This window comes from Apteryx rowi, unplaced genomic scaffold (assembly GCF_003343035.1).
Source record: "Apteryx rowi isolate R43461 unplaced genomic scaffold, aptRow1 scaffold_506, whole genome shotgun sequence".
Classification (NCBI taxonomy): domain Eukaryota; kingdom Metazoa; phylum Chordata; class Aves; order Apterygiformes; family Apterygidae; genus Apteryx; species Apteryx rowi.
In genome coordinates, this window is record NW_020450768.1 from 18,405 (window position 1) to 44,184 (window position 25,780).

The 25,780-nt window shown below is 43.5% G+C and overlaps 1 protein-coding gene across 1 annotated transcript; it reads right to left on the reverse strand.

The window, feature by feature from the left end:
• Positions 1-6,905: 6,905 nt before the first annotated feature.
• On the reverse strand, positions 6,906-22,070 carry LOC112972856 (TRPM8 channel-associated factor 2-like). Its single transcript, XM_026079968.1, is given in 10 exon segments — positions 6,906-8,292; positions 11,804-12,141; positions 13,925-13,993; positions 13,996-14,163; positions 14,902-15,060; positions 15,063-15,114; positions 16,091-16,156; positions 16,158-16,186; positions 18,180-19,150; positions 21,439-22,070. Coding segments are annotated over 10 exon segments (2,715 nt in total). The 5' UTR covers positions 22,056-22,070; the 3' UTR covers positions 6,906-8,046.
• Between the last annotated feature and the right edge of the window lie 3,710 nt (positions 22,071-25,780).

The following is a 25,780-nucleotide window of genomic DNA, read 5'->3' on the forward strand; positions in this document are numbered from 1 at the left end:
CAAAGATGATTAGGGGACTGGAGCATCTCTCTTATGAGGAAAGGCTGAGAGAGCTGGGCCTGTTTAGCCTGGAGAAGAGAAGGTTGAGAGGAGATCTTATTAACATGTACAAGTATCTGAAGGGAGGGTGTCAAGAGGATGGAGCCAGACTCTTTTCAGTGGTGCCCAGCGACAGGACGCGAGGCAACGGGCACAAACTGAAACACAGACAGTTCCATCTGAACATGAGGAGAAACTTTTTCACTGTGAGGGTGACAGAGCACTGGAAGAGGTTGCCCGGAGAGGTTGTGGAGTCTCCTTCTCTGGAGATACTCAAAACCTGCCTGGACACGATCCTGTGCAACGTGCTCTAGGTGACCCTGCTTGAGCAGGGGTGTTGGACTAGATGATCTCCAGAGGTCCCTTCCAACCTCAAACATTCTGTGATTCTGTGACTCTGGCCCTTTGTCCTGGATAGCCCTTGGATCTTTGTTGTAGGAGCTTGTCTCCTGGATGGACCCTTCAGGCATACATTGTAGCTTGTCTCCAGTCCTGTCTTTGGCACCATCTCCTTTTGCTCCTGACTGGACTTCCTGGATGAACCCTGGACCTGTTTCATCACTTTCCTTACCTGGGACTGTTGATGGACTGTGTTACCCACACCCTGCTCTGCCCATTGTGTTCAGATCCTGTGGGACTGTGCCCCATCAGTGAGGGCACTGCCTGTGCTGGGCTCACCCTCAACTCCAAGCTCACTGTCCCTTAGAGAGCAGCTGGCCCTTGCTGCTCCCTGACACTGAAAAATCAAAGCCTGATAGTGCTGCAGAGCCTCCCTGGCCATCTCGCTGTGAGGGAAAGTCTCTTGTGCACGCAATTTTGGGACACATGACAAAAGGAATGTAGTCAAACACAGTTCATTCAAAGTACAGGGTCCAGGACGTAATCTCAGAAAACATGGATTCTCATCCTGATCTGGTTGTGGCTAAATCATTTGCTTCTACACCTCTATTTCCTTTGCTTATTTAAACTGTAACTTGGCAGGGGCAGGTACTATTTCTTTCTTTGTGTTTGTACAACATCCAGCACAACAAGGCCCTCACTTTCACAGGACCCTTTGATGGTCTAAAAATAATAGTGAACATTTGTCAATTCCTAGGCTGAACCTCTTTGATGATTAAGTAAATGTTTTTGCTTTCTAGACTACTCTGTCTGGTGGCTTTGGTGAACACTGAAATATTTATTACTATTTTTTTTTGAAGGTCAAGGTAACCTTCTTTTGATTTCCAGTGTACAACTCATGCCCTGCATGAAATGTCAAACTAAAGAAAATATGAATCACATCAAACCAGATCTGTTAATTCCTCACTGAGATCATCCACTAAGGATATTTCCTCTGTGTGTTTGTTCTAGTCAAACTACAGAGGCTGCTGAGCCTTGTAGTTTTAAAAGTAGGAAAAGGCAAAAACAGGCCACTGAGGGCAGAGTAGTTTTACACTTACATGCATTCTTTAATGTGAGTTTGACCAGAATAAGCCTTACCTCAATAATATGAACAGACTTGGGATAAACAGTGTCTTTGGCACTGAAGCTGGACAGACTCTATAGCTATCCATAATAGAATGAAATATGATTAAAGATAAGGGGCATGGTAAAGACCATAAATACCAGAGGTGGTTTACTCTGGAGCAATCTGGGGACTCTTAACTCCCTTCCCCACCCCCAGTGCTGCCTGTCAGATAAGTGCACTCTTGCTCACATGCAAACCATGAGGGTGGAAAACTCTACCCACACACACTGTGGCTGTTTCTGGACTTAGATTTACAGGCAAAACTGGGTGCCTCAGTGGAGAGGAACCAGCAGGAGGATGCTTCAGCTGGAATTTGCTGACATGCAAAATGATCTGTTGCCAGCAGGCATCATCTCTTTTATGTTATATAGGTGACATTGCCCCCTACTACAGGGGTCAGGCATTTCCTCTCAGACCACAGAGGTTTGGCAGGTGCCTGACTTACCCATGTCCCCTTCCACAGTCCAATGACAGCCATGACCCTCTCCTCTGAAGCTGTTGGTATTTGGCACATCCTTGAACCTCTCCTCTGTGTGAGCATTCTGGGTAATCACAAAGCACAGCTAAAAGTATGCATCTCCATTGACACAGGTGTCTAAGTTTCTTTGTCTCTTCTGCAATGTTATTATAAATGAAGTTGTTCTATTGCACTTCCACACTGCTCTTCCACTGAACAGTTTAACCCATCATGGAGCTTATGGCCCTGTTACTTGTTTTTGATACACTGGAGAATTACAGCAAGCTCTGTTTCAAAAAAAATTGGTTGGGTGCGTAGAAAATTGCTACTCCAATGGGTAACATAAGATTAAGCCCTTGGCTACACTTTGCATTTCTGTGGGATAATTATTTCCTCTGTTTTGCAGGCACATATGTATGTTTATTTGAAACCATGTAACATTCAAATACATTATTTAATCCTACACTGGATATAGGTTCGCTTCTGGACTGATTTAATCCTCAGAGTTAGGAGCTGGATCCCAGTTTCGATGTTGTATGTCACATGCATAGCTTTTATGTTCTGCAGAAGCAGCAGCAGCTTCCAGCTGATTCAGTGTCTGACTTTGTATTTACCTGTTTGAGAAATGGCAGTAGGCCACACATCCCAGCTCTGTTTTGGCTTTCAGGTACATTTTTAACCATGCCATGAGCTGGACCACACTAAACTGTGCCTGAGTTTATTTGTAGCCAAGCAGGTGAGGCCACATCCCTAACTAGTACCAAACACTGTGCCTCTGCCAAGCTCTATTGGTGAATATCTAACACTGCTTTGCTATATATTTTCATCATCCTTTCTGTTTATCTTTGGGCTTTCCACTGTTTACAGGTCATCTCAACCACATGTCAGCTTCCTATTTGAAAGCTGGAACATAGCCATGGTCTGTCTACATCAGTGCACACATCAATTCTACATCAAAGCTCACAGACACGCATGCCATGCTCCTGATTACGGATCATTGGGTGGCCAAAATTTGTGTTTCAGTTTCATCATGCGTAGAGGTTCTTGACTTCACTTGATTTAGGGAAGAAAAATTATGTATCCAGTCCCACATGAATGCTGTCCAGCGAAATTCACAAACAGATCAACACCCAAAGTGACTCCCAAAGAAAAAGATCACAGTGATCAATGTAGTGAGCTGAAGGTCCATGATACTGAAAGTTCAGATGCCAATGTCCCTAAGGACTCAGAAGAAGAAATAGTTCCAAAGGCCCAAGTAGCTGACCTATATGATGCCTCATGAAGGAACTGCACCGTGGGAGAAACCCAAACTGATGTCTACCAACTTTTTACCTCCTGGGCTGTTACTCCACCACCTCCTTTCACCACAAATAGCAGCCATGCTGGACTAAAGACAAGGCTTCCTGCTTGTATGCATTTGTGCTCTCAGCCAGCCACTAATATTTGCATATTTTCCCTTACCAAGTGCCTTTCAGTATTATTAATTACCAGGTGTTCTTCCTACTCTATCCAGACACACAATCTAAATTATTGGCAATTCAGGATTTAATCCAGTGTCACAAGCAGTGAAGAAATTTTTTTACTGTAGAGGCAAATGCAGAATAAAACTGCTACTGAATCATTTATGCAGTTCAGACCCTCACTAATGTTTCCTGCTTTTAACCCATTTCAAGGTAGATCCATAATAGAAGGTAGAGAAATATTGCATACAAGAAAAATAATATCAGATACTTAAGAATTCAATTTATTTAATCTATTACTGAAAAGACATCTCATCTAAGTAGTGTTTTGGGATTAGTCTCATAAAATCTGCAGATTTTAAGCAATATGAACTATCAAAGGGTATGTCACTCAACCCGTACTGTAGTGTTCCTTCTTCAAAAAAGAAAAGGCGGCCATTACTACAATTAATTCCCTTTATACCACTGCAGAATTTTGTTTATTTTGGACAGCATTTTGCTCAGATGCTCACTATTATGAAAGGCAACTTAAACTTAAAATAATTCTATAATTTTGTATGATTACAGGGTAAGGCAGAACAGCCTTAGAACAGCCCTCAGAATAGCCCAAATGTGTAGTCCCCTGCAGCTATTCTGTGTCCCAAAAGAGCTTCATTTAGGGAATACTGTCCCATTCAAGCTTCAGTTCACTCACATCACTTGAGCTCTCCCACAGTTCTATACAACTGTCCAAACTTTCTCCATGGGCGACAGGTTTCTCTTCTTCCTCATGTAGCCTTCGGCTATGAAGTATTAAATCACTCAGCAAGTCTAAAATCCCACTCCCACAGAGCTCCCTGGACCTCTAATACCCCATTGCTCTACTATGGAGATCAAACTTCAGCTCAGCTTTGACAGTAATGAACCCATATTGCATGTTTTCTGTGGAGGGTCATGACAGGGTTAAACTGGTGGAAAGTTTCAAGCAGCAAGCAACAGGAACCTCAGACAAATGTACCCAAGGACACTGGTGCAGCTGGGAATGATACATCCTGAGAAAGTATAGATAAACTAGCAGAAGCCAGTGGGAACCAAGGTTAAGGGCAAGACAGCTTTTCTAAACAAGTAGCAAGGTACAAGGCATGACCGCTGCGTGCGTGATCAGTGTAATGATTGGCTACCTGTGACATAATCTGCATGATGATTGGCCTAGCAAAGTGTGTCTGTGAAACCACTGAAGCAGCTAACTTTTTAAATATGCTCAGAAATAACAATAAATGTCTCAGGACACAAACCCTCCTGAGTCCGTGCCATTCATCCGCCACAGTTTTCAATTGTCACTTTCAGTCCTTCATCCTCTCCAGCCATCATTCCCCATTCTCATGTACACTCAGCTTTTCATGTACATGTTTTCATGTACATGTTTTTCTTATGTACATTCAGCTATTGGCATTGTAATACTGCGCACTATGCAGGATTAAGAATGGGAAGAGTATTCAAATCCCTAAGACAAGTGCACATAGCACCAAACACCTCAGAGTAGTAGTCAAAAAATTATGTATGTCACTGCCACACAGCAAAGTTCACTTCCTTTCACACTAAGGTGATGATTCATCTCACCTACCTTACCTATTTCATCTCAAAATCAGCCATCTCAATCTGAGCTGCTCACCCAAGGCTCCTTTTCAGATCCACTGGAGAGGAAAAGGCACCTGCAAAGAGCAATTCATGTGTCGTCTTAGGAGGAGATGAACTGCCCCCTGCAGGCACCTCCTTCTCTGCGTTGGCCCCAAAGGAAGCCTTGGGTTGAGCAGCTCAGATTGAGATGTCTGACTTTTGGAGGCTTAAATTAGGGCAGATTAATCCTATTTTACCTGTTTGAATTTGTGGATTACCTCCCACAGTTGCTGCTGGAGAGTCAAAGGCTAAAATAAAAAATGCAAATGGCACAAATTTCTCTAGTTCTCTAACTAAATTTTGTGAAACCAAAAACAGCAGAAACCAAGGAGCTGCACAGAGCTTGAACCTATTATTAAATCATTCAATGACACTGAGTGCTTTACTAGCAGGAAAAGGAAAAGCCACATTTGACAATAATTTGTTGCTAGCCAGAAAGCTTATAAAAAAGAAGATAATATAATTGCCAGTCATTGATATTTTATTTCATGTTCCTTCTTTGCTCTTGAAGAGGTATTGTACCTCTACGTGTTTCTTCAAGTGTCTTGACCTATCTTACACTTCACCTATAGATGAAATCACCTTTGACCTGATAGTATCAGAAGTCTTTGTTGGATCTTTGTTGGGCTTACTGCTCCCTTCTAGCAGAAGGGAGTTTTCAGCACCAGCACGTGACCTTTCATTAAAAGTAAACTGACTGTAAAAATGAAGCCATTAAGTTGGTATTTCATTTGAAAACCTTGCAAGTGAAACTATTCATTCTTGGAATTTATTAGAGCAAGAAAGTCCTCTGTTGCTGGTTTTATTTTTGCTAAGGTTAATTTTGCTAAGGTTAATGTGGCCTCCAAATCTATTTTTTTTTTCCATTTCAGCTCCTGCACAGGTCATTCTCAGCTGCATCGTAGGCTTTTCCCAGATATTGTTCCCCATTTTGAATTGCTCTGTGCCTGCTGCTTCAAATACATTTTCATGGAAATGATTAAATATTCCATGTCTTATTTTGCAGTCTGTCCTTGTGCTAACATTTTCTTGTCTTACTGCTGCAATCTCAGTCGGGCATTTCTGCTTCAATGGGCTACTCCAGCACACACAATTAGCGGATAAGCATTCATGGAATTCAGCCCCACAATGTGCCAATCCTTTCTCTGATTTATTCTACATAGCATTTTTGTTTTGGCTAAAGAATAGGCATCATTCTAAGGGTGACGTTAATTTCAGCTAGTCCAATTCCGAATTTAATTGTTATGTATGCCTAAATATTTCAGGCTGTATTTAGAGCTGGTGCAAACTCTAACTTCTCAATTGGAATCCCTATGGTTGAACTAATCTATCCAGGCTCAGAATATGACCTATCATCTTTCTCCCTGGCCTTTTCTCTTTTTGCTTTTTGCTCTTAAATATCTCAAAATCCATTTTATGCCATTCATGAAGAAAAAAAAACAATAGATCATGCCACCCCCAGGTAACAGAACTGATAATATTTTGAGCAATTTTTGTAACTATACAAACTCTTAACCTTTGCTCATAAAGTCAGTAGGGATGAAATCTGCTACTGCAGGTAGGATCAGATATAGATCTTTGCACCATATAAATTTTCTTCTGAGTCTCCAGAACAGGCTAAACTGGTACTGAACCACTGTCTAAGCTAGGACTTCCCTCTGCATATGTTTTATTGGAAGAACAACTTATAGCAGTAGTGAATAAGAATGGAAAGAATGCTTGAAAGACAAGGGAAGAAATAGGCCAATGAATCACAGAAAAATCAGAACTGCATCTGAGCCAGAACAAAAGTAAAAAGCAGCTGTAACAAATCTTTGTGTCACTTCCTTTTAGGCATTTTTCTTACTGGGCATAGAGACTTGAAAGTAAGACCATACAGATAACCTGTGAGTTCACTACAATTGTCTTATTTATTGCTGATACACAAGGTATGAGTTGGGACTAGCATGCTATTAGGCTAAGCATTAATATCCTCACTAGCCCTGGCATGGTCAACCAGTGTGTTGAACTAGCCAAGCAATTCTCAGTGAGGTGGGGGAAGTGTTAACTCCCATTGCTCCTTGGAACAGGTTGATCCTCCATCTTGCTGAGCTTCTGCCTTCCTCCTCTCTGCTCCCTCATGCTGTCATGTCAGTGCCTGTTTTTATAAAACTTTAACAAGTCCATTTGTTAAACCATTACTGACTACAATCAACTCACCTCTTGCTTTGTTTCTGCTCTCCCATCCTGCATGGTTTGCTCACAGTATCTTGCTCACAGACTAAGGTAAATGTGACAGGTACAACTCATCATTGACTTGTTTCAGATAAAGCTGGACCTTGGGTCACACAGTAATATAAAGTAGGAAGAAATCAACAGCATTTCAATATCTGCTAGGCAGCCTCTGCGTATAAACACTGTAAGGTCACTTAATTTCATGATAGTAGGTGTAGAAGTTCTGCATACTTAGAGAGATGAAAGAGTAGGAATTTTACAGGTAATCAAATCAGTAGTGAAGATCTTGTGTTGCTGAGATCATAACTGAAGAACATAATATTATGAAGGCTACTATTTGTTTTACAGATCCATATTCTATTTGCATTGTCCTTGAGACTGCTCCAGTGACTGAGGCACCCTGAAAACCTCAATTTCAGCAGAGAAAGGTTCTGCAGGAACTAAATCCACCCAGAATTAAATTCCTCCCGAGGTGAAGAACCCAGCACAAGGCTCATTCATTATTTAGCTCTTCAGAAGATGGCTTAGATGGGAGCTGAGCAGCACACAGGTTTCTGCTGAGTTTCTGCCAGGGTTGGCTTCCATTCTAAGACAGCAAAAAGCTAAAGAATTCAGTGTAAAGCTAAATACACAGTGAGCATATCATGCAGCATACAATGAGAAAATGACAGGCTGTAGCTAGTTCTGAGAATCAAGGTCTGGATGTGTTTCCTTCACAGTCTATAGGACTTCACTGGGTCCTGTTCCCAGCTGGGTAAAGAGGACAGTTCCATGGACAGCTCTTTCTTGATAGGCCATCCCCAGGCCATAAAAAAAGGAGCCAGGTTCCTGTTCACCTGCTGAGAAAACTTCTGTGCCCACAAGTTCATCTTAGAAGGGTTGTCCTTTGGAATGGTGGACATTTTCTGGTAGTCAGAGAAGAGGTGGATGAAGGGCTCCCAACCAAAGCCCTCCTGCAACTGAGGGACAAAAATATAGAGTGTAAAAACAATGAAATTCTCATTTCATAGACATTATTCTTGTGTTACAAGTAATAGAAACTTCCACAGGTTTCTGCAGTGTCATTTGGAAAGGGTGTAAAGTTAGATAAAGTCATCCAACTTTTAGGCTTCAGAGCATAACTTACAGCACTAGCATACAGAAAAAAACACATTTCCACTACACTGGCCTGCCAGAACAAATGGAGACAAAAGGTACATTGGGAGCAGATAGAAATGTCAGCACTCAGCAGCAACCAACCATGCAAGCTGATGATTTGTGCAGAATAAAGCTTCTTGTGCAGTGAAAAACCATCAGTAAGGACTCTGAGAGAGAACCTGGACAGAAGGAAGACAAGAGAACAAGGAGTAGTCAGAAAACAGGAAGGAGAGATTGTGAGCAGAGCATGTTTTGTCTAGGAATAAGAACAAAGGGGATAAAGACAGAAAAACTACTGTTGTATGAGAAATGAGTTTAAAGTAAAGAGGGAGTAGAAACCTGTTTTGTTGTTCAAGGCGAGGTTAATATGGAGAGCTGAGTTGGAACAATAGCTTGACAGGATGCAGAATGTTTACTGATTGTCAGTGTCAGTAGTTCATTACCAAGTCAAAGTGCATCACGCTTTGACACTAGTTTGACACTAAAATGTATTCCACAAATCCTCCATCATGCTGGAACAGCTAAGCAGTGGCAGACAACATTTCTACATTAGGCAGAACAAACAAATGGGTTGTCTGCCTATGATATTCCCATATTCACATGGAAACCCCTGGTGCTGAGACTAGCTATGGAGTAGGCAATATTTTGGGGTAAGAAGGTTGGAGAGTCATGAGCAGGCTGACCGGAAGGTAGGAAAAGGAAGGGTCTGGTTTTGAACAAGGCCAAAAGCAGTAAGCCAAGTTATACAGAAGGCTCCTCACCATGTTAAGTTATATCTGACCTGCAGAATGCAGGAGCATCTCCTAGATCCTGAGTTCAAGTATTCACCTCAGAGAATGGGGAGTTCCCAGCTCCATGTCACAACACGACCAGAATGAAAACTGTCTGTTCACTCCCTTACAGACAGTCTTCTATGGGAAGAAAACACAGGTACTTGTGGGGGGCAACTGGATAACTGGGGGAACAAGTACCCTGGAACATGCTGCAAAGTGCTTCTTTTGCCTAGTTTAGACAGAGTTTTGGAGGGCTCTGACCTTAGTCCAAAGCAAGTTCCAGAACAGTGAGGAAGTGGAGACAGAACAGTACAGACAGGAATTTTGCTGGCCCATTTAAATCTGTACATCCCTTGGGCCAATTGATTGATTTTCTAATTGCTTTATATTCTCTTTTCCAAGATCCGTGTTACAGGCTTCAGAGACCACTCTGGAGAGAGAAATGCATCACTAGGCTGAACTCTGAGGGATGGTATGCTCTGTCAGGCAATGTCAGGACCAGACAGCACCCTCCTGCCATGCAAGTAAGAGGCAGACAGGATGTGGATCTGAAAGGCCTGAAGGTCAATGCTGAAGCCTTTCTGGATAAAAGGAATGTGAAAAACATCTAAATGGGATCCAGATGTATGGCTCAAAGCAACATGGAGAGCATTCAATTGAAGAAAACCCATTATGGCTGGAAGAGGGAAGGTATCTAGACAATAATTATACATAGGTCTTCTGTTTGTCTGTAGAAGGTGTGGTTAGTTTGTAAACTGTGAGTGTTTCTCATCTGTCTACAAAGCATCTTTGAGGTGTAAATATAGAAATTAGGTATTATGTGCACCTTCCTCTGAGGCATCCCAGACTGCTGTCAAAGACCAAGTCAAGGTTGGAAATTCAGCCTGGTACCATCCAGCAGTCTCTCTGTTTCCACACAGGAAGAGCAATACAGAGGCCCTAAACTTTTTCCTTTGCTTAACACATCCTCTCCCAAGCACGGAAATTCAGCACAGGCTAAGTTATGAGACTAGGTGAGGAAACGGCAACTCATTTTTACTTCTCAGCTAGGGACCTGCTAATATCACTTTACATCAACCCAACAACTCATCTCTAGGAAGTATTAGGAAAAAAAAAAGCAATGGAAAGAGGGAAGGTGGCTCTTCTTCAGAGGTAAAGCCCAGGCAGACCTCAGGTAAGGTACCTCAAAACTCCCACTCGGCTGACACCTAAAAACTTATAGGCACCTATCATCCCTGAAACTCATGGTTTTCCAAGTGAATATGTACTAAAGTATTCAAATCCCGGCCCCAGAGCCCTAGTATAACACCCTGTGGACTCTTTGAGAGTCCCTGATCACTTTGAGAGTCTTGCGGATTCTCAAAGTAGCTGTAGCATCCTTTGCTAGTCTGATGTTCAGTGCTCAATACCACTATATTTGTTGCACTATAACATCAACTATTTCATGATGACTTTGAGGGGCACAGTGGGGAAGAAGAGGATTGTTCATTTGTTTGTCCCAACAGTTCTGTCAGTAGCCAGACAGGAGATGGCAGACTCCGGTCCATACTCTGCAAGACCTGGAAATCAGATTTGACCCCAAGTTTCCCACCTCCTCAGGCAGTGGCCAAACTGCCAGCCTATAAGGTAATGTGGGTAAATCTCCCCTCTTGAAACTGTTCCCCTCTGTCTAACTATTTTGATATTCATTGCACCAGAGAAAACAGAAGTTGACTCTGCAGCTTGATGATTCAGGCATTCCTCTGAGATGTGAAAAAACAAGAATCAAGACTCTTACAACAAATACTTTGGTATTTGTATGAGATGTAAGAGCTCCCAGAGGAGGGGCTGAGGGATATTCACCTCACAACAGTCAACAGCCTAAGCCATCATAACGGACACTCACCTTGAAATCTCAAATTCAAATCAAGTTGAATGCTCTCTCTACTAGACTACTGGCTGCTACAAGAAGAAAGGTAAAGGGGGTAGGGGAAGAGCTCTCTCACATGCTTTTCATGAGAGTGCACCTTAATCGAGGACAAGGTTCATGATTTAGAGTCTTGAATGCAGTGAGGCATCTAACTACATTTGGAAGGGAGAAGATAAGATGAATCCATCCCCTTGCCATTTGATAGACTACACTGGCCCCACTCAGTGCACTGGCTCATATGAACACCCTGGTCTCTCCTTTGTTTTGTGTAGGGGAGCTCAGCCTTGTAACTTATCAGGATACTACTCTTCTAGAAGTTCTACAGTGCCAAACATTTTTTGCCAGCTAGCCCAAAGTCCACAGAAAATCTGCAGCAGATTAAAGAACTGTACCGACACTTGATCCTCCTTTTCCCACTCTGTATCAAGAAACAATTCCTGTTTCTCTCCTAGGAAGAAAGATTAGCACTCGGTTCTCTCTCCACATGGCTGAGGCGAAGTCTTGCAGAGGAAGGGCATCAGGAGACATTAGTGATACACAAACTATCCATGTATCTCTCTGGTGCTTTCCAGACCTAAGAAAAATCCAGCTTGTAAGCAAACAGTTGCAGTCACTAGGCACTGAGAATGAACCCACCTCTCCCAGAGTCACCTGCAGGTATGTCTCCAGTGCAGTCCACATTTCTCAGTCCTTTAGCTGAGCACCCTTCTTCAGATACCCTCTTATCCTTTCCTCCCCACACTGTGACCTAAGCGCCTTATGGGCCTGATGCCTGGGAATCCGCAGCACCTTCTCATGCACATAGACAGACCAGAGGTTGCAGGTAGCTTCTGTAGTATGAGGGGGAAATTCCCATGCTTGCTGCTGTTGATTGTGTCCCAACTCATGGACAGGACCCCAAAGACCAGTGGTTTGCATGTGCTTCATATCTACCATCTCCTTCACTGAATCTAGGTGGCCCATGATGGGGTAGCCAGCACGCATCCAACCTGCAGGAAAAGACAGGTATCAACACACAGCATAAGTGCTTATCCCAGTACCTCTTAGATATAAATGACTGTATTTTTTCATTTCTCTAGTGCCTTTCCTCCATCTCACATACCATACTTTATCACCATGAGTGACAATCTTTTCCTTTTTTGAGATAAGGAAATATTACAAACTTCACCTTAACAGACAGTCAAATAAGGGGTGTAAGGGTAACATTGAACTATCAGTTAAGTGCAGTTTTGCCCACTTGCCCTGTTTATACATAAGCGTACACTCACATTTGGACTGACACTGATGTTTTAGGTCGAAGAAGAAAGCCTGAACGTTGCCCAGAACACACCTGAACTCTTTCAAACTGAGCACAGTGAGGCCAATCCAACCATGCAAAAATGTGATTCAGCACTCTCACAGAGCTTGACTCTTCCTGTGTAAAGTGTGGATATTGCAGGTCTGCACTCCAAGAGTTAGCAGTGTGGAAGAAACACATGGAGATCACAGCGCTCATCACGCTTAACTTCACAGAACAGCTGTTATCTAAACAATTTACCAGCATCATGCTGGGCAAGAATTTGGCACTGCAAGGGATTTTACCCATGTCTCCTGGGTGGCTTCATCCCTGATTTGTCCTTCTGGAAGGATCCCAAAACTTTATATGAGAGTCATCTCCCCAAACTCAAACACCTGTCATAGGATGGGTTAAACAGCCCTTTACACTCACCACAAAGGGAGCCTACATAGCTGGCTTTGACTGAACACAAAGCTTGTAGACTACCCAAAGTAGAGGACATGAATCACATACTCCTTCTTGCAGAAACTGTTTAAGATCTTGAGCTCCCCTCAAGCGGAGCAACCCTATAGCAATCCCTGGCAACCCCAAAAGTTCAAGTCCAAAAATGTGAGTCAAACCATTTAGACAATCCAAACCACAAGGGAATCTTGAGTCTGCAGACTATGGTAATTTTAACTGGCATTTTCCCAGGACAGTAGAATTTTACACTCCGAAGATATGCAACAAATTATTTCCCTGTGGTCTAGCCAGAGGTTAGAACATCAGGGTTCATGCCAAGCCCTTGCCCTCACTGTGGGATGAAGAATTTAACCAGCTGGCTTTGAAAAACAACTGAATAAAAATGACATTGTAAGGTTCCACATTTACCATCTAACTGACTCTAAATCAAATGCACTCGGTTTACAACTTCAGAAGCTAGGGTGGAGATGTGGAGGAGCATCAGTGCAAAACTACAAACTCACAGGCTTTGATAGTGATGCACATTCTGTTTCTCCTTTGCCTTCAGCTCGGACACATATTTTTTCAGGCTAAGTTTTGCCCACAGTAACTCTTGTGTAGCCTGTCTCCAGCAGGTACAATTGCAACTGAATGTAAGCAAACAGTCCTGTGACTGAGGCAGGGGAAAATAGAAATCAGGTCACTATCTCCCAGTTGTACTGTCTCTGCAGTGCATTTAGGAGGGAGAATGAGTGAGCCAAAGCCATTGCAGTCAGCAGCTCTGCCTCTCAGAACACTCAGGCAGCAGAAAAGCTGAGTGAGACAATACCAGTTTTGAAAGCAGAGGGGCAACTGCACCAGTCACTGTGGTTTTTGAAAGCCGTGCCTTACCACATTTCCATCCTGATGGAGTAGCTCACAGTTATGCAAGGCTTGCACCCCTTACATAAGTTTGCAGTCCAATTTTAGCACAACAACCTCAAAGAAACAGACATTGCTGCTAGAGGCCACTTTTCTCTGGGCTCCTTGAGAAGGCTATACAGCAATATACCTACCACATGAGATCTGGACATCTGTTACAATCCTCTCCAGCCTTGGGAATTTTGTTGGTATGGCTGCCAATGTGCTATTGCCACCATGATCTCATCCCACAGGCTAAGCAGTGGCTTTGGGTTCTCTATGTGTAGAATGCTGTCAGCTGGTACAGTCAGGATAAGATTCTCAACAGCTAATTCTGCCCAGGGAGCAGGGTAATGCCGGATACAGGCCTGCCACTGGCTTTCACAGGTCTCCCCTACATCAACACAGAAAATCAATTTTGAGCACACTCCCAGAAGACAAGCCACAGAAACATGTACTTCAGAAGTCTCTTCAGGGCTCTTTTGTGGATAGGAGACAAAGAGAGAAAAGGACTGTCTTACACCAAAGTAGTAGCACAGCAAGAACAGATCTCTGTTTCCTATCTGAGAAAAAGAAGCATCAGACTTCTCCAGCCTCTCTTGATGATCTCATTCCCTGTTCTCCAACAAAGAGATAACAACACTGATTTTTGTTTAGTTTGACAGAGGAGCAAAAAGAAGTTCCATACAACAAGAGAAACTGATGGAAACATGGGAAACCCACCAGTGGGGAGATTACTGTTTACTGTAGGGACTGGAGGTGGCCATATGGGGACACCCTAAAGCAGGCATATGGCAAGGCAAGCTTTACCACAACTGAGGTCAGCCTGTATCGCTCCAACACAGTGGTTTTCATTGAAAATGACAACTCCAATCTCTAAAAAATGTCATTTTGAACAAACATTGCCCATTTCATGACAACCCTCTCACCTGCCTCCCGCCACAGAGTGGTTAAGTGACTTACCCAGAATTCCAGGGGAAGTCAAAGGAATACAAAACAAGAAAGCTAAACCTGGGTATTCCTAAGTCCAGACCAGTGACCCTAAACACTGGGCCATCTTTCTTTTCAGTCACAAGAATAACAGCATCTATGAGCAGTGCTAAGGAGAAAGACACCAAATAAACAAACCTACCAAGCTTGAAGAAAGGAGCTCTGACTGCCCCTTCTACAGTGATGGACACTTTCCCCAGGACACTCTTTCCTGGTACTGTGATGTAAATAAGGCCACCCCAGACGCAGGAAACAGACTGTTTGTGGCAGGTAATATCACAGGTGTGTATCACCACTGGGGCCGTTTCAGCTCTGTGGCATGAGACAGGTCATCCGCATGACACCCAATCTGCACCTGGCAAACAGAAGGGTAGGAAGAGCTGGGCAAAATGCTCCAAGTGCAAGCTGACAGGCCACAGCACCCTGAGACCCCTGGTGTGCCTTGTAGGGCACACACACAAAAGCAGCCTTCTGACTCCAACCCTACTCAAGCTTTCAGCTTGTGGTGAGCAGAAGCAGCAAAACAAGAAAAAAAAAAAGTTCAGTGCTGTCCCTGTCACACAGTCTTACACCTCTACTCCCATTATTACTGGGGTCAGCTACCTCCTTCACTGGCAGCGGAGAGTACCGCAGTGACTTCCTTCACTAGAGTACTGTATTGATATTTTCTTCACTCTGCACCAGCATCGAGGTCACATACTAAAAACGTGAGGTGAGGAGATGTGATCACTGCTGGCTTCCCTTCTTGCGCCTCTTCCCTGGTACTGATACAGTAAAACAGGATGTGGCTGCAAGATCATACAGAAGTACCTGAGTTAACCTTGGGTTTCAGCTACGTGGAGCTTTCTGCAAAAAATACCCAAGCAGGTGAGTGCTTGCCTGCTTTGTACTTTACAGATAGCAGGAGCCCAGGTAGCTAGTTTGTATCTGATCTGGATACATCTACATGAGCAACAGGGACAGCACTATGAAAGTACCTCACGAGAGATCTGGAAAGAGACAACACTAAGTTTGGCGATTAGAAGGACCCAAGCACTTATCCTGGGCCAGGCAACCACCTTGATTGTTTCTATCTGCAGGGTAACAAAACAAGCACAGCTGCCTTCAGGTAGCACATTTATCCAAGTAGCACACAGAAATAACAACAGTAAAGAGTGGGAAACAAGGTAAGAAATGATGATAATGCACTAAAAGTGACATAGGGTGGCAGCAGTAGGCAAGGATTGAAATGGCAGCAAAATTAGTACGGAGAAAAGCCTTCTGAGGCCTGTATTTGAGTGCCCACCTGACAAATACATCAGTGTACAGTAGCCAAATTCAAGAGAACTTACCTGCAGACCAGCACCAACCACCATGCAAGTGAATGTTATAACTGCCGTGTGTCCTTCAGGGAGATAAGAGTTCTGTACTCCTCCAGGCTGTCTTGCCTAAAAGTTAAGACTTTCCTGAACAGTCAGCACTTTTTCAGCCTAACGTCATGCATTCTGGAGATGTCAAGCTGCAATAAAAGAATCTTCATCCTCTTTTTTGCCTTGCTCTACACTCACAAAACTGTCTTGTGTTTTACCCAAACTGTCAGAAATACATTTCTAGTTTTAAAGCAAAAGGTGATGTGAACTAGACCGCCAGACAATTAGCATGCTTGCCCACCCAAATTTGAACTTCTGAAAATGACAAGATTAAACGCACTTACTAACAATTTAAAAATATAAAAAAGAAACCCAAACCCCAACACCTCCACTCAGATTCTCTCACAGTAAAGCCCTCATAAGAGGTGCATACTGCAGTGATATTAAATACAGTTGAAGATGTAATGGTCATAAATCATTTCCTAGATAACAGACAGACAGTAACATCAGATTTTTCCCTAGAGTCTGGTCAGCACAAGCTGGGGCCCACACAAATTCCCATTCCTAGCAGACTGAAGTTATGAGAAAGCCTAAAAGGTCTGTCTTATCCTAGGTCTAACTCTAAATTGGGTACCCCATCATTCCAGTACAATTCAGCATGTTTCTAGACAGTCCTTCCATGGAAATGCAAGTCTCCTCTGCCTAGAAGATCTCTGTGGACAGTTGTGACACACAGTGCAAAGTTGATCCATCTCTACTGTACTGTCCAGGCAAAATCCACTCACTAGTTCACAAATAATGTTTTACACAAGTGTATTTCAGCACAAACAGTTAACAGTCCTAAAAAGAGCTGTACGGTCATAAAGCACCCTTTCCATAAAGCACCTCCAAGAAAGAATGACCAATTTTTTCAAGTAAAACTTTCTCCAAGAAAAAATGCAAATTAGACAATATCCGGTTTCACCATATAGCATGTTCACCAAATACCATGTTTCACCAATTCATCTCAGTTTTGCTTGGCTTGCCCTGATAGCATTTTTGAAATGGTGTTCAATCTTAAATCATGGTTTGCTAGCATTTCTTTATTTTTTATATGAAACTATACAAACACTGAATAATTTCTGGCCAAACAAAACAAGGCATTTAAACCAATGCATTCAATTTAGTCAGTGCTAAACAATTTTCTTCTTTTGTCCTGACTCATTAGAGAACTGAAAACCAGTGAACAGTTGTTCCACAACTCTTCTTCTCTACATATCCTCTGCACTCAGACATTGCCACTTCAGAACAGTCTATCCTCATTAGAACAGTTTTCAAACAACTCCTCTCAAACATACTCAAATACAAAAATATAAGGTGAATCTGTCCAGGGAAAAATACCTTACTAGTGGAATTACCTAGACTTTAAACATATTATTTACACACAGGAATCTCAGCAGGGTTGTATAGATAAAAAACCTAAGTTTAGACCTCTTACTCAGGATGTGATTACAAAGTACCTTGGCTTTAGTGACAATGCCAGCTTAAGAAGTTCCCACCTTACTTCTGGACCCCCAAAACCACAACCGGTTGCTCCTTCAGTTGTGCTGATGCAAGTTGTGGGACTGTGCTATAAATTGGATTGGAATGATTTGGATCAAAAATAGCCCTTTGTGCCTAATTCAGATCTTTTCATAGCACAGCCCCATAGATGGCTGTATCAGCACAACTATGGGGATGGCAATCTGCAGTGCAGGGCCAAGACTTTCTTAAGGCAGTTTTCTTGCCAAAACCATTATGTTGCATAATTCCCCCGAAGTGCCTCTGTTAGGTGGTTCATCTCCCTCAGTGCCCTGTACACCAACAGAGAGGGAGCAGAACTTCCACAGGGTGTTTCAGAGCACTGCACTCCAGGTTGGCCACAACAGGAGCCTGTCTGTCACTACAGAGAGATCAGCCTCCTCACAAGCCCAAAGCAAAATTGTACAAGTGTCCCCATGTTCAGCCATACGTACACACAGACAAACACGTGAGGTGGGCCACTGTTCCCAGCAGCAGCATTACTCAAGAGGGAGGGAGATATGCTTCTCACCTGGGTTTGTGCCATCAATTTCTACAGTAACAGGGAGGTCACAGACCCCACTGGTGGGTTTCTGCACTAAGGCTGCACAGTCCGTCATGGCACAGGACAGCTCAGTTGCCATGCAGAGAAGGGCTGCCTCTTTGGAGTTGCTCTGGACAGGGCAGTGCCTGCTGACATGTGGGATCCCACTTCTGCGAAGAACTTTGGTCAGGATGCGGTGGAGTGAGGCATATGCAGGGCAGTCTTTGGCTGGGATGCGCAGAAAGGCAGCACAGTCTTGTGTCAGTCTTTGCAGGCAGTCCTTCAAGGGAGCTTTGAGCTCCTCATCCCTGTCTACATGCCTCTGGAAAAGAGAGAGCACCTTGCAGAAGTGGTAGTGCTCCCCAGGCACCACGGCTGGGTATTTAGCTGCCTGGACGTTCAGACCCAGAATGCTTAGCCCAAAGTGGTTGAGGATTTTGTTGCCAGGATATTCTGCCACAGCAGCTTTGTTGTGGTTCTGGGAAGCTCAGTACCAGGCCTGACCTCCAGTCAGCAGACCGCCTCCCTCTGCCACAAAAGCATGAATCTTCTCCATCTCTCTGTCACTGTAAGAAGGGCAACAGTACACACTCATATCGCTTGTCAGGTGTGACACCTGGAACTTCACCTCTCCTTGAGAGAACAGGTTACACAGTCTCTTCAGGCTGACATCCACACCCACCAGCCCCTTCTTCCCCGCATCCAGCCACTGGACAATATTGAGCAGGAATCCAGCCAACTTTGAGGAGAACAGCTGACTCTCATGAGTTGCCACCACAACACGCCCTTTGCCATAGCACGCTGCAGCTAAGAGGCAGCGGTGTGAGCTGTCCAGGCAGAGTGGGAAGGAGAAGATACCATGCACCAGCAAGATAGAGGGTACACCCCTTGTCACAACATCCAGCTCTGACACACCACACAGGAGAAACTCAGCATCAAGGCTGAGATTGGCATGATGTCTACAAAACCAAGAGACATCCAAGTTAGCCCAAGTCCCAGAATCTTTTAAACACAAGTCTGCCTGGTCCATCCGTGCCTCTTCTTCCACCCTCACATCACATTGACAGTTCTACCAATTTTAAAAATACCTTCATTTTTCCTTTTAAAGCTTCAGGTTTGGGGGTCAAGTATCTCTGTAAGAATCTCAGTATTCATTTAAAAAAAACAAGAGAGAAAGAAAGGTCAAAAGGAAGTTTCTAGGCCTGTGACTTTGAAGAGCAGCTTGAAAATCCCTTCTAAATACATCACAGAAGCTCAAAAATCAGAAGGCCTTTCATATATTTTAATCAGTCTCTTGCAGGTTTAAACCTTGATGTGGGGATTGGCAAATCTCTTGTAAGGGAAACTTCATCCATTTTATCCTCCCTAGAAATCATCAGCTAACCAAGCCCAAAAGATTTCTCTGTGCTATTTCCTGGCCTCTGTCACTGTTCAGAACTGAAGAAAGGATAGCTTGGCTAAATGGACAGATAGGCATACAGACAGTGAGTGACTTGAAGTTGACTTAGGCTCCTAACACATACTCCTCAAATGCCCATCAGTTGACCTCTACCACATAAAGAGATTTTATTGTGCATGGCCCTCCTCTTATCTCTGCTATTTCCATGTAACTCCTATATGTCACTGTGGTAAACAGTGTATTGAATTGCTTGGTTTTGCTTTGTTTATATTTTCTCCTGGTTTGGCCATACAGTTTTACCAAACACAGTTTTCACTCTGGCACTGGAAAGCATCTCATTACGTGGCCATTGCAGCCAACTCAGTGAGAATAAATGATTCAGCCCTTATGCACGCCCACAGGAGAGAAATTAAAACTGCAGCCCTCCTTTGATTATCACTTTACTCCAATCCTTTGTCACACAGAATAGGTATCCAGGCATACGGCACAGCACCTGCATCAGACCGCAGTCTGATTCTCTGTGGGTTAAACAAAGGCTAGCAGGAAGGCCCAGATGCACAGAGCTGTTGTGTTGCACTGAAATTATGTATCTAAATTCCTCTGTGGCTCTGGGTCAAAACAAAAACACCACAGAAGCACCCTAAACAAGCTCTAATTCACTGTCAGTTACCACTTAAAGCCTTGTCAATTGCTATGTAATTTCTCTCTGGTGAATTTTCCACCCCCCTCCCTTTCTCATCTGCCTGTGAACTGGAGGTGGGGGAAAAGATCATTCAGAAAATTTTAATTAAATAACTTCATTTGTTGGCTGTGTCCTGAGCACTTTTCTGAATTCAACAGCAGAGCTTTCTGCTACCTTTACTGGGGCATAAATTCAGCATCCAGGAAGTATCAAATCCAATTATTTGTTGAAATTTAGTATATACAAGACTGTGATGAATGAAAAAACTTGTAGGGAATTTTATTATAATTGTTGCAGCTTTCAATGCAATGAAATGAAACTGCCACACACAGGAAGCAAAGCAGCATGCATGCTCCTCAAAGACCCCACTGCACTTTATGTAACTCTGGAGAAAGCTGTGCTAGGCACAGCTTGGCATGCTAAGTGGGAAGGGGAGATAGAGGAAGACGGCAGAACAACACCCAAGATTCTGGTGACTTGTCTGCTCTGTCATGTGAGTCACAATAGCCCTGAATTTTATACGTGCTGCTTTGGGTCCCAAAGGGCCACTCTGGAATCCCAAACTATCTCGGAGCACAGAGGTTTCCTGCCCATGGTCTGTGTCGGGTGCTGAGAAGGGATGTGGCACTGGGCCAGTCTCCTCAGCTCTGTACTCGCCCTGGGGCTTCACTTACAGAAGTAAATTTCTGCAGCTAACAGGTTGAACAGGTTTAATAGCTGCCAGCCAGAGCCTGGCCCAGAAAGCTAGCCAGATGTTCCATCTCAAATCTGGTTCTGAACCACAGGAAAGCCACAGTTGCCCTGAATGTACAGTTCTAGGGGCAAAGGAGAGGAGTTACTCTTCACTTCCCCAAGTTGCTGTGTGTTGCGCACAGATGCATTTGGTCATATATGCTGTTCTAAACAATGGCTACCTTCATTTCTTGTCCCTGAATGAATTCCCTGCGCTTTACCCAGCTCCCCTGGAAGCAGTCAGACATCATTCTTTGAGACGGCAAATAGTAAGAAGATCTCTCTTAAATTTCAAGATAAAAATTGCATCCCTGTCTACAAAAGAACCAGCATTCCTCATCATCCTCATCTCTTACCTCAAGAATCTCCTGTAAACATCTCACCTGTACAGCTTTATCAGCCACTTAAATAGAGATAGCAATTCAGACACTCACGGGACAAGTAAGGGAATCTTTGGCATCTTCTTCACAACTTTGAAGATCCCCTTTTCCACAGTGTTTCCTGTGAAGTACACACCAGCCACACTGGTCACCTGGTTCCCAGGAAATTCAAACAGCACCTTCTCCTTGCCATGTTGACTAGCCCAGTACCAGGCCTGGCCTCCAATGAGCAGGCACCCACCTTCCTTTACAAAGTGAATCAGGTTTTTTGCATGAGTACTGTCATAGGCATCCATACAGTACACCCCCAGAAGGATGCTGAGCTCTGCCCCAGCCTGTACTTTGGTGCCAACCCTGAGGAGCAGCTGGGAGAGGGAATCCAAACAATGACGGACCCCAACCAGGGCCCCAAGGGAGGTCTTGAGCCAGTCGACAGCATTTATGAGGAACTGGAAAAACTTGGAGTCCTTCAGGATTCCCTCATGAGAAACAACCACCATCCGGCCCTTCCCATACTGTGAAACAGCAATCAGAACTTGTTTCTGAGAGCTCACAAGCACAGGGTAGGCATCCTTTCCAGTAAGCAGCAGCTCACAAGGAACAAAGCCTCCAGTGAAGTCCCATGGCCCAACACCATCCACTAACAGCCCATAGGTGGCAGAGAGTTTCATCTTCAGGTCGCTCTTATCTGGTGGAGAGAAGACCAACATTCACTACAGGATGGCTCAGCTCTAAAGAACTGCTATTGACAAAACTGCAGGGTCATTTCTTTGTAGTCTAATAGGAACTCCAAACCAAACAGGAATCATTTACTGGAAGCAACTTCAGGGGCACAACTTTTCAGTGACTGGGATTTTTTTTTTCTTGTTTGGTTTTGTTATCACACTATTTACCATTTAAACAGAAGTGATAAGTATATCAAGATGACAGAGAAAAAGAAAGAGACTTTGTAATAAATTCTCCTATTCATCATGAAGGAGATCAAGTAAATAAAGATGAGTACTTTCCCATTAACAATTTATTTGGAGAGGGAGGGGTGCTAGAGACTCCAGGAAGTCTACAAAGAACTTCCTTGGTGGAGGCGGTTTACAAGGAAAGTGCCAGAAACTAAAATGATGGAAGCAATACAAAACCCAGATGTTGCTGAAGGTAAAGAACTTATCAGCACAATACATGGCATAACTCCAACATGCAGTTCCACTTTTCTTCCTAATTGAATATATATAGAACTACACACAGTTGCTCCCAGACGAGCTTCCAAAGTCATGCTTTTCTATATGCATTAAGACATTGAAAGCAAAGAGTATTACAAGGTACTGGGAGGGAGGAGGAGGTTCAGTATAAATGATGAAGACAATCAGCACTCCTGGAAGAATAGGGACTTAGAAGAACAGGTCTGGGAGCAGGAAATTCATGCCCTAGTTCCTTGCTCTGAACTGCCACATGATCTCAGGGAAGTCATTTCCCTTTTCTGTAGCTTTGTTTCCTCACCTATAAAGTGAGGTGAATGATACTGACCTCAATTGCCAAGCCCTTTGAGGTCTATGGGTGAGACGTGCTCTATTTAGGCTCCCCCAGTTTGAAAGTTGGTCTTCTTCAGCAAAATTATCCCTGCTACTGAGCCGGGGCTGCTGTGTAACAGACTATACAAACAGGATGGTTTTGAGGCGGAGAGTTTAACTTAATCCCACCCAGTTCCTGTCATTCAGGATTCCCAAGGCTGACTCAGAGCAGAACGCCTATGGCAAGAGAAAGAGCTGCTTTGGGGCGGGCTTGGCCCTCCTCTTGGTCATGTCATATGGCAACACCGGAAAGACACCTGGTCTTCACATTAATTTCATATGTGCTACCCTGAAAACAGTCCTTAGCGTGCAAACACAGAGAAATGGAGTCATCCTGGAAAAGCAGCATCCTTGATATGGATTTAGTCATCACAAGCTGAAAGGTGCTCAGAAACTGTAACTTGACCAAGAATGACAGCATAATTTTCCCTGGCTTGTCCTCCGGACATGCCTGGAAGCTCCTGTTTTTCTCTGAAACTCTCCTGAGACTCTGGAATTGTTTTAAATATGACTTTTCAGTGGAAGCTGCTGACTAGCATAGGAAAAAAGCTGTATCACCCAGAAATTTAGCACTTGTTTGCTGACTCATTTTGAACTGTTTCCCTGTATTTGAATAAGCCCTAAATTTAAAGGCACTTATTTAGCCAGAACCAGGCACGGCTGTCTGCGGAAGGATTTTAACTCTCTCTTAACAGAATGTAACTATCACCCTATACTTAGAATTCCCAATTTCTACGTATTTACAATTTCACCCTTACTATTGTATTAACCATTTACTCTCATTTTTGCATAAACATAGAGCTGAAGTACTCAATTGCTTTCAACTAATTCAGCATCTTTATATTGAAGTATTATAACAATTAGCTATAACATGGTTTATATAGGTGCATTTGAGTGCAGCCCAGTTCAAATTCATATTCTTCTTTGGGATGATTAATCAACTAATAAATCTCTGCTCAAACAGCCATGCCCCTCTTAGAAGTTTACATATCCATTTACAGCTAAGGGAAGATCTGCAGCTTTGTCAGTCTATCCACTTCCCATAGGAAGAATCATTAATTCAAATGTGGGAGCCTCCTCCACTTACTGCAGTCCTAAATCCCAGAAAGATTTACACTCCCAGTTCAGCTCTGCCACAACGTGCTTTTGACTTGAGGGGGGAGCCACAGAGAAAGACAGTTACTGAGCAAGCAGGAGTCATGGATGAGGAATTTCTTGCCTTTTTTGTGTGTTGTAAGTTAGTAGGAGTAGGAGCACCAGGGGTGAGGGGAAACAGTCTAATGAAATCCACCCCATGTTAGAAACCTGAATGTGCACTGTGCAAAATAGTCAGCTTTTCCTCAGACTATTGTTCAATTCTCAATTCCTTAGCAAGTAAGCTCTACTTCAGATAATTTCTGTGGCCATTCTCATGATTGCTAGTGCCTCCTCATATGAATGGCATTATGTTAAAGCAGTGCATTCATATACTGGGAGTCAAGCTGAAGTAATAAAACGGTACAACATCTTGAGGAAATTTGAACAGCTTATTTGGCACATACATCAGCTAATTTCTGTTTTTCTCCCTAGTTTACAGGCAAAACCTCAAAACTGTGAAGTGATATAGACTGTCGAATTACCCAATAATTCCTGCACTAAGCCCAGTAACTGGTCAGGGCTTGCTTGTTTTTGTGTTCCCACAGCATGCATAGGATTTCAGTGTGGAGAAAAAGAATGTAGCATACCCATTATATGGGTATACCCATTATATGGGACTCAGAGCAGACACAACGAAAGACAAGCCCTCCTTTGTAGAGAGACAGGAGAGGATGTGGCAGGGAGAGAGAACACCAAGGTCTAACAAGAATTACAGGAAGATGCAGAAGACTGAGATGTATGTCATGTGAATTAGGAGGAAACAGCAACTGGTTCTAAGTATGCACAGTGGGAAGAGGATTATCTTGGCTCCCTTATAAACATGGAAGTGCAAACTCTCCGGGACAATGTTTGAAATGAGCTGAAGATTCCCCATTCCTTGTCCTCCTCCTGCTCCTTCCACCTCTGATCTCTAGACACTTCTCACTGTCCCCAGAGTTGAAAATATCAAGAGTAAGGTTTGGTGCATACATTTGTAAATCCTGCCTTTCTTCTGCCTCTGAAAAATGGACAAAAATGGCATGGGAAGGTATCGGAGCTTCATTAAAAGCAGACTTAAGATTCCATCAACTCCTCTGAAGCCAGGGAGCCATTACAGCAAAGAGAGCAGCCAAGCAAAAGGGATGTGGTACAAAAGAAGGAAAACCCCTTGGTCCACTGAGGAAGACAGATGGCTGGGGAACTCTAAGGGTGAATATGGGAATAGACTCTGTGTGTCGAATGCTCAGTCACTTTGGGTTCAATCCTTAAGGGTCCTTCTGAAGCCTGCAAGGATCCACATGGGTAAAATGTTGGGGGTTGTGCGAGGGACGCAACACAAGGCACAGGACAGCCACTGGGGATGAATCACTGGCTAGGAACACATGCAACCTGTCCAGTGAGTGAGGAAGACCTGATTCCTACAGATTTGGCTGATATACCTAAATAGGGGAGATTCTTTGCCCTTTCCTCTCTCTCTGCTTTACAGTCTAGCTGTAAGCACAGTATTCAAGCACCAGTATGCTGCAAGGCCTGCAGATAGTAAAGAATTAGTATGATGTGAAGAATGGTGCTGGGCCATTGTCTTTCTAACGTGTTTATTAATAAAATTGAGCAGAGAGGAATGCTGATATTCAGCATTTGCTGAAGAGACAAAAGGGCTTATATTCATTATGTCCATTCATTATCAAGATGAGACTGTTTATAGGGGAGAACACACC